Genomic DNA, 15317 nt, shown 5'->3' on the forward strand with positions numbered 1-15317 from the left:
AAAACCTTATCCCCCATGAATATGGAGAGAGATACAATGCTGGCTTGGGGTTCCAACAAATCCGCTACGTAGGGAATGAAATTAAGATACAGGTACATGTGTGGGTCAAATGTGACCCGCTCTGCAAAAGAAGGTAATAAGTCGCGCAATTCCAAAATATGTTATGGCTATTTGGTGAGGGCAAAATGTCTTCCGAAATGTGATGTTGTGTTTTTTCCTCTATTAGCTTGTACAAAATTTATGTTTACAGAATTTGTGACGACAAACATGGATACTGACGAATAAAAATGAAAATTGATCATTCACTAGGAAATCCTACATAGCATTGTGTTTCCAAGTGCTACACTTTCTGAGTTTTTCTCGAAAAGTGTGGATAAAGTGTGGATATGCAAATGTTTAAATATCTCTGGAACGCAGTGCACTACAGGGGTCATTCATAAATCAAATTGTAACTTTTGATGAGCTCAATCCAGCCATATCAAAAACTGATAACCTGAATATGGCGACTTATTACCCATTTTTCTAGAGCCGGTCACAAATGTCAAAGACATGGTTATGATACTACATGAGTGGTGTCCCTAAAATTATGTTATGGTCTAGAATTTTTGGCCCATCTGATTGGATTTTCTTCCCTGAAGGATTCCAGAGAATATTAGGAAAAAACCTGTCTCAAATGGAAATCTTAAAAGACATCTTTGCCATGGCTCTGCCGTCAATTTCTCTTGGCTTGTAAATTTCATGTGCAATTGAAGACCGGTTGTGAGTGGGTTGAGGGAGGGGCTGGGGTGGGGCTGAGAGTAGGGCTGGGGGTGGGGCTGATTTGGGAGCTGAGGGTGGGGCTGGGAGTGACTGTCAATAAAAAATCACAAAAAGGACTTTGAAGTGCAGTGGCAAAGCAAGGAAATTTTTTCATCTGCCTCGAAATGAGTCCTGAAATTCTTCAACCACAGAGAAACTTGGGTCTAGACGAGTCCAATGAGTAGAAGTGGAAATCATTACTGCAGTACAAATTGTGCAGTGTACCCTTGCTTTTGGTGCCTCAACAGCAAAGCTCATGAAGGGAAGCAAAAGAGCCCTGGAATGAAAACTGATCAGATAAGAGTGCGAGCTGATAACGACTCTGATTGCCATAAACACCTCAAATCATCTTCCTAACCCATTTCAGACAGACTTGTACATACAATTCATCAGGCAAGCCAGCGTGACTAGTAAAGAAATGTACATGTACATACCTCTTCTGACAGACCTCCAAGTCAAGTTCCATGGAGCGCTGGTGCCAGCTGACTACAGCCGAGCCTTGGTCCTCTTCTAGCTGATTGCCAGCCATGGCAGGTTAAATATTAGACTGCTTTTTTTTCAGTTACAGGAGGTACAGAATGGAAATGTAGCTTGAACTGTGCGAGTGTTACCCAGACAGCCAATGGCATTGGTTAAAGACCCTCTGCGGTCGTCAGTCAGCACGCACATTGCCAGCATATGACAACCTTGTCTGCACCTCTACGTCAAGACTTTGGTGGTCAATTGTCCACTTTTGAGGCAGTCAAGGTGTGGATCTCAGAGTGTTCATATCCGGCCGGCAATGCATCGTGGCCATTATGGGGAGCTAGTCTGCACTTGACCGGTACTTCATCCCCTGATGTCATTACAGGATGCCGGCCGCATTCACTGCATTCTTGCTTAAATTGCAACAAAGCAGTATTCATTGAATGCACATCACGCGAGGAAGGACACTTCTGCACAGCAGCAGTATGGCTAAAAGATTACTTTGTTGACCATAGAGAGACAACTCTGTAGTTTTTCATTATGGAGGTCACACAGTGAAGTTTGGTCCTCCTGTTTCACCCATTTTGTGCATCTTACTGATGATTTTGCTCGTACATGTACTCACGTATAACTCCTTCCAAGGGAAACATGTACCCCAGCCTGTTGGTCATTTCAGAGATATTTGCAAACGGGTCAGTCTCAAAATGCTGCGTGGAAAATTTCAGCATCCATGCTCCTCGCAAGCTGAGCTAGAATTTCTTGGTCTCCCCACTGATGCTACAGCAAACTAGAACGTCAAAAAAGAATCAGTTTGCATGTCTAGTTTCTTCCTTCTCAAAATGGCAAGGACGATGCCATTTTTTGCCCTGAAAGATGCAGGAAGTCTTAATTGAGTCTCTGGAGCCCTCACTTCATGAGCAAAGCCCCCTCAAGAGTGATTGCAGCTGCTGTCTTGTCTTTAAATCAAACTATGCTTGGCAGAAAGCAATGAAGCATCTCCGCGTCCCACCAAACACAACTGCATCATACGCAGGTACCGACACACACACGATCCTCCCTGCACTCTATCCTGTTGTTATAATTGGCACTCAGCATGGATCAAGAGTTACGCTTTCCCCCTGCATCGCCCTAACCACCGCTTCCAAACAGCCAATCAAATCAATGCCAGCAGACTTGTTGATCTGTACGGGTTGTTCCATTCCCAGATTTTGTATCCCACTCGGCGAAAATGCTACATTTGCTGGAGTATCGGGACGTTGTGATTTCTTCTTCCTTTCCTCATCTATTTACTACTTCCAGATGTCTGTGATTTTTGTGACATATACTGGAGAGAACGTGATCTTTCTCCTCGTTTCCTATTAAAGCACTCAACGGCTGTCAAAGCACATGCCACTCCATTACTGATGGTCGTTATGAATAAGAACTGAACAGCAAGCCCGGACAGATAAAGCAAGGCGACAGATATTCCTCGATAAGTGCAACATATACATTTTCTTAGGCATGTTAGGCCTGCTGCGCCGCACACCACGTGCAAGTGGTTCTTGGCAGCTGATGCATATTCAACAGCCAGCAGTTAATCGATGGTACAGTCCTAATCTTGATGGCTGGTGCTACAATCAAGTCAAAGGGGGAATGCATCAGCTGCACTTAACTACCAGACACAAGCAAGCTAACATTTTAGCTGAAATACCACTTCCTTCTCCAGTGGGAAAACGAATCAGAACGAATGCCAAACACTGAATACCATAAAACAAGGCATAGTCCATGTGCACATGATTCCCCCTCTTCAGCTTTGGAGTATACCTGCCATTTCAGGCCAAAAAAAACACAAACCTCAATTTATTTGATTAACTAAGCTCCGCCTTGTGTTGAGAATGCCATAAAAAAATTATGCCCATAGTCAGCAAACACTCACATCAGTTCTGCACTGTCGCACGAGAAAAAAAAAATGTAAAAAAAAAAATTAAAGCAAAAATTTATTGCAAAAGGGAAAATAAGTTCTTGGGTCTCGTGATTTCATAGCCGGTGCTGATGTGCGAGACTAGATGGCAAAAGCACAGATGCAAATCCATCAATCAATCAGTGGAGGGGGAAAGATCTTTCCCATTTATACGGCCGAGCTCGCCTGACCAGCCTCGTACACAATCGGCACAATCCAAGCATGAATGAGAGCCCAATAAGAGATGGGCGAGAGAGGCAGGACACATAGAGCTTTATAGCAAGCAAAGCTCACGTTTTGCTTTGGTGGCCGGCCCTAATGACGCACACCGCACAGCTGCGTGCATATGCTATGCACAGTCCACAGATGTGTGTGTACCCAGGAGCAATAAAAGCATGTGTCTGGTGTCCTGTGAACCACTGGTGAGATAACAGCAGTCCATTAATGGTAATTGAAATCCCTGAGTACACATCTTGGTACCCCCAACATATCATGATCTCTGATTTCTGAATTGAATCTTCTTCTCATTGAAGGGGGTGATTCGGTTCGTAGGGCCCAGGGCCTGGTAATCCAGTAAATTTCATTCTAAACCTGTTCACTCAAAAATCGTCTCGGTCATCCCTGCTTCCCCCCCCCCACTTAAAATGTAATGGTTCGATTTAAATGTAAATTATTCCGCCTACACCTGTATGCAATTTCCTTTCAAAGTTTAAGGGCCTGGTTGCTTGTTCAGGTTCAATTGTAGTTTCATAAACACACCAGGATCCTGTCAATTTGTATGTATTTTGAAAAGAACCTCTTCATATACGTAGATACTTTTGTAAATTTCACAAGTACTTCTGGCACAATAGCGCAGACTGTTCAATAATATTACGCTTGGATGGCTATTAAAAACACAAATCAATCCAATATGTGCACACAACAGTGCATTACACATGTGTACTGGAAAATGGACTTCATGTTTCCATGCAAGGGAAAAGTAATGAAGATAGGGGATAATGAATGGAACTTTAGAAATTCTGTATAAATTGCATTTGCACAGATCTGATCAAGAAATTGGCTCTACTCAATCACCGGTACTTTGATGAGCCCGACCTCACTGCAAGGCCCCCCCCCGCATCACAGAAAGGCTTGTGTATGCAGAGAGCAACTAGACCATTGATACCCTGTGCCCATTGTACCAGCTCAATGGATTTAAATTTCATTAACAGTATTTGCCAGAATTTTGTCGTTCTCCATGACCAATCGGGTAATTGCAAAGCGTACTTCATCTGTACATGGAAACAGGAAGTATTGCAGCACGAATGTTAAATAGAAAACAATTTGCCGTGGACTGCACGCACACGGCAATACCTGAAGTGCACGTGAATGCAATCACAGTGGTCCGCTGAGTGTTGATATGGAAAATGTTTCCCAATCAGTTGTCCCGTGTGTGTACTGCGGCAGTAATATTTAATGAGAGGACATTTGAACACTAATCCTGAAACATCTCAAAGGTGATCAGGGTCCTGATACAAGTTTGGCAACATGGCATCAAATTTCAAATGTGTATGCACACCACGACACAAGATTATTTTTGTCAAGATCTCGTTGTTGACTGCACAAAGCACAGATGTTTTAATGTGTTCATTCCTTCGCCTGAACAGGGAACTGTCAATTCAATTTTGTCTGTATCGTGATTTTAACTTTTGACTCTGGGAGAAGGAGGCAACAAAGAATAGCAGCTTGACAATTCCACAGTTGAGTCCTTTCTCAATCTCAAGATGGTCAAGTGAACTGGCATTAGCGTCTTCCGTGATAAAAAATGGGCAAAATGGGCAAATTGACACTACGTATAACACTGCATTTAGATGTTTACTCCCGATAAAACTTGTGGAGATGAGTGATGGATATACACCGATACGTTACCTGTGCAAGGGTCGATCATGATTTAATTCATGCATCGAATCCAAAAAGCTGACTTAAATCAAAACATGTGGCTTGAACTGAACAAAGGGTAATTCTAGAAATTAGGGGTCCATTTTTTTGTGTCCCTGTCACATCTGACAGATCATTTTGTAAGTTCAGAACACATTTTCTAATTCCCAGGAGTGATGAATCAATGCAAATTACCTGCCAAACAAATAGTAATAGTTTGCAATCAATTCCGGTGATATTTCCATGTCAATAAAGGTCAAATGTAACAGGGATACAAAAATGTCACACTGTTGGACCCCTAATTTCTGGAATTACCCAAAAACAAAACAGATTAAAAATTCCTGCCAAACCAGGCTGTATGTAACACATGTATACATGTGACACTTTTTATCAATACTACAAACAATGATACAAGTACACGAACACGAAGGATTCACAGAAGGACATTTGCCATTTAAAAAATGGGACACCTGGAAAAAATTACATATCAGTTGAAAAAATGAAAACATTTTTCCCTTGTCAAACTCTGTTTTTTTTTAATCATTTGATTTAAATTAATTAAAATTGATGATTTAAATCAATGTGATTTAAATAAGCCTTTCCAAGTTAAATTTGAATAAAATCTGGTATACTGAATTATCTGATTGCACATTAACATAACGATTTGAATTCCCCAGACGAAAGACCCTGTTGCTACACCTCGTGATTCGGGGCAAGCTTTTGCATAGCGACCACCATCTCTAGAATGAACTGGTTCTTCCGTGCCCTTCTTATCCATTGAGAACGGTGTATTGTTGTAAGGCGTCTCTTATATAACTAAGCATAAGCTTGCCCCGAATCACGAAGTGTAGCAAAAGTGGTTTTAGTATGGAAAATTCAAATTGTTATGTTTACATGAGATTAAAGAACTCAGTGTACCATAATTGGGTCAAAGTTAACTCACAAAAGGCTTATTGGCCAACCCTGGCATCAATGCTATCTGACTCCACAGGGCCATTGATTCTACTGGTAGGTTAAAAGAACTCTCATGTCTCGCCTATAAAGACGCGAATACCATGCTCAGCATCTGGGTTCAAATTCACACACTGCAACCATCTGACCACAGCACTTGGAATGAACTGAGTAGGACCAAGACACTTCAAAAGAGAGATCCACCGATAGTCCTGCTGGAGAATTGGAAGACTTGTAGCACTCACAACGGTAGAGACAGACAAGCACCGATGTTAAGGACACGCTACGAAAATCGGCAGTGGGGATTCAGAAGTGGGACAAAACTCAAGAAGCCTTGAGGGCAGTGAGACCCAAGAGGGGCTCTTTATATGTACAAGCTGTGCATAGCTCCAAGTTGAGAGACTTCAAATTTAAAAAATGCAATCAAGTAGTCTGCCATGTCTAGAGTGCATCGACTTATATTAAAACACAAACCCATGGCAGAGTATTTACATTCAAACACACACACATGCCATTGTTAGGCTAATAATCCAACCTGTGTATTTGAGTATACATATACGTCTTCAGCTGCTTTTAGCTTGCACCAGGATTAGCATCAAGACATACGTCTAATTTTACCATACATGTACATATCTATCATCTGCATACATCAGAGACGGGATCTATTTCAAGGGAATCACCAACATGATTATATACATTGCCCTGGGTGAGAAAAAATTATCACTTCAGTCGCCAAGGAGATTCCTCTGGATTTCTTGGTAGACTGCATAGTATGGCAATATCCCGGCTGCATGATCATCTCTTTCATTGCAAATAATGCAGGCCAAGGTCACTCTTGAAAAACAATGACATTTCTTTTGAAAAAGTCCCTATTTTAATCCACTTGTCTAATCACAAAAGCAACAACAGCACATTCGTACAATGTACGTGCATATGACAACAATCACCAAATCTTGCAATGTGAAACATTAATGTTAATCTGTCCAGTGAGAGAATATACTCACAGCCTGTGTGCCAAAACCAAAGCGAAGGGTCCCCAGAAATTCTGCAATTGTAATGAAATTCCCAAACTGTTGGCATGGAAACCCTGAATCAAGGATTTTCTATTGGGCAAGATATACTGTCTGCTCACTGCCTACGCATCACAGGCAGGACCCTGTCACGCTTTCTGCTCGCTTGCCGACGGAGCGGACAAACAGCGCCATGAAAGTCACGTTGCCCAGGGAGATTGGGAAAAAAATTGGGATTACATGTATCACAAGGCAGCACGAGCCAGCATCTGATGAGGGCAGAACAGCCAGCTGGAGGCTTGGCTAGCTATGGCCCGCATCGTTTGGCTGCACTGGCAAAGGCTGGATGCTACCCTGCCGTCCCACTCTCCTGTCGCCGCATGGTGGTTGCTATGGTGACACTCCTGAGCTCGCAGCAAATGTGTGTCTGGCTCACTTGTCCCTTTGTAGGTCCCCCCCTCTCTCTCTCTTTTTTTTGGTGAGCATGTTCCTTTGTTTGCAGATCAAACACTTCAAGTCATTGCTCCGCATTAGGTGCCTGATTTGCAGTGCCCATAAACAGGGTTACGGATAACACAACTCATCCTACAGTGGCGTAATAATGGAAGTTGAATTAAAATTTCCCCTTTGAATGCACTTTCGTTAATGTTAAAAGGAAATAATCAGGAATGTCTGAGTACATGTAATTGGGTTCTGACATTTTCACTTATATTTCAAAAAAATACAGGCAAAGTTGACTTACAATAAAGGTGGCCCTGTATTATGCGATACTAACCCTAACCCCTAGGGTGTCTGTAATGATCATTTTAAAATTGGAGGATTTGGGACTGTTAGGCCTATGAAAAAGGCACGCTATATTTAGGCTACGACAGGAGGATAACATGAGTTGCTGTAGACTTGAGACTTTCTCTGTTAGGAGGGAAGATCACTGTTAACGATTTGCGAAACTTGACACCCTAAGGCTACTGACCCCTCCCCCATTGAGAGTCATTTCTCTGCAGTCTGCGCAATTCTCATAATGTACTCTCCGTACCAGGACTCCCCGCTTTCAAAACAGTCTTATTCCTTATTTTGTGAACTTATTAAATAAATAGATAGTTTTAGTCCCTTTCTAGTACTAACTTGCATGTATTGCTTCTTTTTTGGTCCATTTATACCTGCTTTTATGGTATCTTACCAAGGATGATAGTGGAAATTATAGGTGGTTGATTTATTTGTGTTTCAAACCTAATTTCCAAATGTATTTTGTGTGTAATATTTTTAAACACAATTTTGCTAAATATATATATATTTTTTGATATGCAATGAAATTGTTAAATAATTGGTGTTTTAATTATTGAGATTTTATTGTGATTTGGCCATTGGCCATGAGAGAAAAAAAATTAAACAAATCAACAAACCAAATAAAACATTATTTTATTTGACCATTTTCTCAGGCTCCGATCAACAGCACCTTTAACTGGGTTAAAGAGTCCATTCCACGCATTCAGAGATATCTCATATTTTTTCCTCCAAATGTGGTCCAGCTTTTAATGCAGATTGAAGAGCCAGTAACAGGGGAATCTTCTGTCCACCTAACACAATCCCAGTGAATGAATAATTGGAATCAGAATCTCAAGTCCGCTTGGTTTCCGTTTCTAAGACAACAGCTCTGAAGTTCCAATCAAGATGTCACTGACAGAATATAAATCTCTCTCAGCAGGAGGAGCAGGGGAGGTGTTGGGAGTCAACTTACAGTTTGTCTTATTTGTCTTCAATCCTCAATGGATGTGGAACAAGCGGGCCCAATACATGTAATTGCAGGTTCATCTAAAGTCTCAACTGGAAGTTCCAGATAAGAGCTATAAATGGGACAGCTTGGGAAAACATGGAAAACAAATCCCTGAGCGATTGTGTATATACTTAAAAGCCGTGAGCACATACATGTGCATGTAGGCACATGTGAACGGACCAGTAAGCCAGTAAGTTGAGAGTGCACACGGTTTGTCCAAACATGGCCTTTTGGCAATCAAGCCGACCAGCGCCGATCAGTGTCTAGCTTCTGCCATTCACAGATGCTCTAGCAAATCAAAGTGTCTGATCCATACAAACATAAGGGGAGTCAGGTTGATGCAGTGGCTCTTTCCTCACCATCCACCCCGGCGACCCGGGTTCGAATCCCGCCTGGGTCAGCATGTGGATTGGGTTTTCAGTCCCTGAATGATTCTGTGGGTTTTCCCTGGAATATTCATATGTGGTTTTCCTCCCAGCTCTAAATTGAGGTTGTTGTCTTCTTAATTGTCATTTCATCCCGTAATTGGCGCTAATTTTGGATGAACACAAATAAATAAATCATTCCATTTTCAATACTGTACATGGGTCACTCAGAACCTTTCATAATATTAATTTTAGGAAGAAAACAATTTTCCAACAACAGTGTTCAGTATTATCTTGAATTCTGCAGACCTTCCCAGAATTTGCATACATTACACATTACCTTTTAGACCAAAACAGGTGCAAGTATAAACAATAGGGACCTCCACTACACAATTGGAATTAGCTGCTAATTTAGTTTCCAACAAGTAGACTCAGATCAGTGAAAAGTACCACCATAAAACAACATTGTCTTGTAAACTTTGCCACAAAAAACACACATGTAAATGAAACAAAACGCTGACACAACAAACAGGTTCCTTACAAGTCTGCATCACCAATACCCGTTGCGGCCTCGATCAGCATTTGACCAAAGCCACTTTGGACCGGGAAAAGCAATATTGCCCAGGCAACCGCCGCTTGAACGACTAATCAGAAAAAGCTCTGGTACATCAACAACCGCTGGCACTAATTCTCTTCTCACAGCCTTGTTTATTTCCTATGTCTCTTCTGTTTTTTCACTCGGAGCAAATTCTTCATGGGTTACTGATTGGTGCACTGGCAACTGCAAAAACATCTGGGAGACTCTTTACAGGAATGGAACGGATGGCTTTTAGAAATGCTTCACGAGGTACAGCTTGACAGGGCGCAGGTAAATTAAGTGACTTGTTTCACAGGACTACACCGCAACCGTACCTTTCAGAATTTTGAGGCAATATGACTGCATGCACTTGTGCCAAAGATAACATATCCTTTGCTTCTTGTAATCAAAAGCTGTATTCTCAGGAATATTGTCGCTGCACTTTTATGCTATTCATATTTTTTACATTTTTCCAAAATATCCTGCAGCCTCAAAGGGAAGCAATTTTTGCTTGATTTTACCAATATATAATTACCATTCCTACATGTATATACGAAGAGTCTGTATGGAATTTCTATTTAAATCCCAAACACTGATGCAGGATAAATTCTAGTTAACTTGTAACATTACCAGCTACTTTGTGTCCTTGCACAAGCCCATGGTCTAGCAGATTTTCCACTTCAATGTTAACGAGGTCCATGATTTCTCGGTGTAAAGAGCTAAAAATTGTATTTACAAAGGACGCAAGACTCAACGATATCCAGAGCATGTGTGCTTTGCATGAAGAAGATCAGTTGCTGAGCTAATCTTTCAACATGCCAAAGCCAAATGTCTGTCCAATCAAAATGAAGCAAAAACCTCCTCAGCTAACCAAGTCTGTGAAAATTTGCTTCAGATCCAACATTCCACTCAATGCCCTGAACAAGTTATAGGAGCTTGCTGGTTTTGAGTACATTTGAATTTGTGATATGAACTCAATGTCTCAGAGGAGATATAACAAATGCCTTGTACGGAGACTACACAAGCACTGTTTTAAGCTGATTGGTTTCTGAAGAAAATAATAAAATGGCAAAATGTGATCCTCCCTGACACTGAAGATTCACTGGACAACAATTATGCCCATCTTTCAAAGGATCAACGACTGGCTGCAAGTTTTCCTTGATACAAAAAACCGTAGCCCAATGGAACACACTTCCGGTAGAGGCTCCCAAGTTTAACTCAGTCCTCAAATCTCAAAGAGCACTATTCTCTCACACTGAAAAAAAGGGTTCTCCATGAGCAGCTACAAGTGACTATTACATCCATGCCCACTTTGGGACATTCTACTCACGAATCTGAACTCTATCTATTGAAATAGACACTTTTAAACTCAATCATGCCTGATCTTTTAAAAAAAAAGGTGTAAGTCCAACCATTTTGCATACTAAACATTCCTCATCAACAGCAGCCGAACAGTTTCAAACATGGGGCAAGGCCCAGCCATTCGACTGAAAAGAATATAATTACAAAGTTGCAATGTGCCTCCAAGTGCTGACAGGCCTATAAAGTGAGGGACAGGCAAAATAACTGCCTTTACTATTGTGGGGGAGACAATCCCCCCCCCACCCAGGCGCCGGTGTTCCTCATTCAAAGAATTATGATTTACATGACACTTAAGGTATAAGTACAGAATCCAATTTTATAGTGCTACATAACAGTCAGTTTTTTTACCGACGGACCCTCTACATACGTGTATGTGACCCACTCTGCAAAAAAGGGTATTAAGTTGCACAGTGCCAAAACACGTAATGGCCTGTTCTATTTGGAGAGGGCAAAATTTCTTCAAAATTGCGATTTTCTGATTTTCCTTTAACAGCTTCTACAATATTTACATTTTCAGCATTTGTGACTACAAACATGGATGCTGATGAATAAAGATGAAAATTGATCATTCAGTAAGAAATCCTACATAGCATTGTGTTTCCAAGTGCTACACTTCATGAGCTTTTTCTCAAAAAGTGCTTTTATTGATTCCAAAAATGTGGATACATAAATATCTACATATCTCCGGAACGCAGCACACTACAGGGGTCCTTTATATATCAAATTGTAGCTTTTGATGTACAGAATCCAGCCAAATCAAATCTGGCAACTTATCCACTTTTCTAGAGTCGGTTACATACGTCATGGAGCCCATTAAGCAATAAGCACACTATAAGCACTCTTAACGCTAAAAGAAAAAAAACAGCACATCCATGCTACGGGACAACAGCATGGCTTTCTGCTACTGTAAGCATAACTTTTCTGAAAACTGTGAAGTAGCAGTAGGAGATTTTTCTAGCTTTATTTTGCAAACTTAACATTTTTTATAACGAACAAAAAAATTTAATTCACATACAACTTTGCAGTTAATTTTTAAACTCCCAAAACAGCCTTAACCATAAGATAAAGGATCAATAAAAAATACCAAAAGCCATGTAAATAGAATCCCATTACAAACAGGTGAGAAGATTTTCAAAAGGCCGATGAAATTTTTCAACTTGGTTAACCTTAACACAGAGTGTTTGATGAAACCAGTGACGTGTGGTTAATTTGAGGCCACTAACAAAAGCAAGCAGAAAAGTGCCTTACCTTGACACCAATGCCATCTTCATCATCTGAAGCAAAGCCCTGGTCTACGAAGTGACGAGCTCACATACACGTAGAAACACGATTCACATCAAATGACCACACCACAGCCAATCACAGGGGAGCTGAGGAGGAGAGGGGTGAAGCCCCACGCCACCCAGTGCAGAGACATATGCATATTCCATGTGCTAAATGCAGTTATACTATATGCAACTCAAAAAAATAACACTGATGCAACAGAAAACTGGTATGGTAGGTGACGAAGAAAGAAAGTGATAAATAAAAAAAAAAATTAACGACTCTTGACGGGTGAATAAACAAATGCCACACCAAACACAGAGAGTATTTTGAACTTTGAATTTCCTAAACAGGATATATACAGTACATAACCTTCTGAAATGACAAAATATACAATGGGCGTCACATTGAAAATAATAAGCAGTGAACAGCAATAATGATATTGTCATCGTTGCCATGAACTGAAATGTACGCTTGTAATGTAAACACTTGAAAAACAGCTCAGCAAATAAATCTAAATTTTACAGTTATGTGGGTGTGAGCCAAACTCCCACTCACTGAGATGTAAGGAGGCAATTGCACTTATCACAAAATGACATACAAACATGCGGAAGGTATGCATACCTTTGGGAGAAAAATGCTTACAAGAGTTTTACATTATATTTACTCAATCCATATTCACATGCTTGTGAGTTGTGGAAAGAAATCCAACTAAATGCCTTTTAATTAACATGCAAAGTTAAAAAAAGTTTTGCTTTGTGAACATAAAAAAGATTGAGTATTAGGTAGAAATAAATGTAGTGCTAATGTAGCATTCGTGAAAGCCCAAATTATGCGCGACCGTAAATTTGGTGCGAGAGGAGCGTACTCAGTTTCCATTATCAAGTGTCAGTTCATGGTGTAAGAGACAATATGTACACCGACGTGCTTACAAAGATACAGACATGAATGACATCATCTTCAAAAGATCGAACACCATTTTTTTCACAGGCAGAACATACACAGAAAAGCATAACTCGGCAGTATATACAGCGTCTCACCTTGCTGGGTTCTTCTTCTCATGGTTGGGGCACGGCTTGGCTGCCACCAGCTGACCGAAGGGGAAGTGGGGGTGCACCCCGACCGCCGTGGGGCTGCGCTGGGTGGGTGGGCTGGGGCTGATGTCCCGCGGCGTGCTCCAGGGGCTTGTCAGCTGCGACCGGATAGGGCTGCTGGGCACACGGGAACTGGACCGGCTGGAGTTGAAGGCACTGGCCCGAGGGGAGGGGTCTCCAGAGCGGCCGGAATGTTTGATATGTGCACCTGTACAGATCAAAGAGGCTTTATTTTTTCACATTTTTGTTAATAGTTCTAAGTGTTCACATTTGGATCCACTTAATTTGACACCAACCACTCTTTTATACAATATTTGCCTCTCGGTGTATACCTTCACCCGCATCACAAGTGCGGTTTTCATAATGGCCACAACTACTAAACCAAAAGAATCCTTCCCCAAGTGTTTGAAGAACCTGGTGTAATTTTAAACAGTTATACTTCTGCAATTAATGCTTCCAATGTTAACACTGAGAAAGCAAAATGAGCTTTTTGAGGAAGCATATTGTTGCTATTTGACCAAAGGTGAATTTTTTTTGGCAAACATTGTTTGCCCATGCAAAATGGCGGTCCATGCCTGTGAACAAAAGAAATCTCTACTGGTCTCTCCACCTCAAATTAAAAAGGACAAAGAACTAAATCGCATTGGTTTATCCTGTCAATTATGCATATAGCTTAAGTTGACACCTGTGTCCACTATGTACAATATAGTGGTCTTTCAATAACGGCCTCTCGAGTCCAAGTAAAAATTTGAGGGCAAAGGATTGAAATTGGAAATCTTGGATCTTATTAATCCTAAATTAAGCTTAATTGACAAGGGTCTCTATTATGGCCTTCAAATGAAACTGACCCTTTTTAATATCACTTTAAAAATAGCTTACTGCAATTAATGCAATCATTACATCAGACCCTCCATGTACAAAAATGGCAAGTGCTTTGAACAGGCTGCCACCAGCCATTACAAGTCCCTGCAGGTCCCCGAGTCATCCGGTCTCAAGCCAGTCAGTTGGTATTCAAATTAACTGTGACAAAGGCTTTCCTGTGTCATTGTTCACTCAATTACTTGCCACTGATCTGGCGATGTGACTGCACTTGTGAAAGGACTTGTGATGGACTCCACTAAAGCACTGACAGTAAGTTCACTGCATGGGGACGCAATGCATGCAGCGGTCGAAGTGTCGCGAATAATGCTGCACTAGCTGCAGAAAAAAATTTACTGCTACAACGTCCGATCCGACTAACAAGGGCTGTCAAAGCAAATTGCTCCAAGTATGCTGGTGATATATTATTGCATAGTGTGACATGGTTTCAAGCTCATAAGTGAGGCTCAAATTGATATGTGTTGAAATTAATGCTTTTCCCTTGCATAAAACAAATTTCACGGCCACATATTTGGGCAGTCTAGCCTTTCAAAAGGGATCTTTTCCAACAGGAAAATGACTAGGGAAAAAAATGGACCCTGACAATTCAAATCATGCAAGCCAGCTCCATGATAGAAGTCAGCTTCACTTAACTCCCTTTTTTTCCTTCTTTTGTGTCCGTGCCCCCCCCCCACGATCCATTATACATGCATAATTCATGTGCCTATTATGACATATTGTCAGTGGGCTTCAAACATGACATTTTGCTTCAAAAGCCCTGTTTGCTAACAGCAGTGGGAAGTCGGGTCAGATAGCTACAGAAATTCGGAGCAAGCTGTGGCAACTTTCAAGTGGCACCAAAACACATTGGACACAGTACAGGTCTGGGGTACCTACTACTCTTGATGTGTTTGTATCGACGAGCGTACGTACCGCACAGTTATTAC

The 15317-nt window shown here is 41.2% G+C and overlaps 1 protein-coding gene across 10 annotated transcripts in view; it reads right to left on the reverse strand.

Moving 5' to 3' along the window:
* LOC110982238 (uncharacterized) overlaps positions 1-15317 on the reverse strand; it is a 114080-nt gene that overhangs the window by 55283 nt on the left and 43480 nt on the right. For all 10 annotated transcript variants that reach the window (XM_087140857.1, XM_022240526.2, XM_087140859.1 and 7 more), the window contains one exon: positions 13459-13720. In XM_087140857.1, coding sequence (XP_086996983.1) covers positions 13459-13720 — 262 coding nt within the window. The remainder of the gene's footprint in view (positions 1-13458; positions 13721-15317) is intronic.

The sequence above is a fragment of the Acanthaster planci genome, linkage group LG09 (genome assembly GCF_054643075.1).
Source record: "Acanthaster planci isolate LZ-2023a linkage group LG09, COTS_SCS, whole genome shotgun sequence".
NCBI lineage: Eukaryota > Metazoa > Echinodermata > Asteroidea > Valvatida > Acanthasteridae > Acanthaster > Acanthaster planci.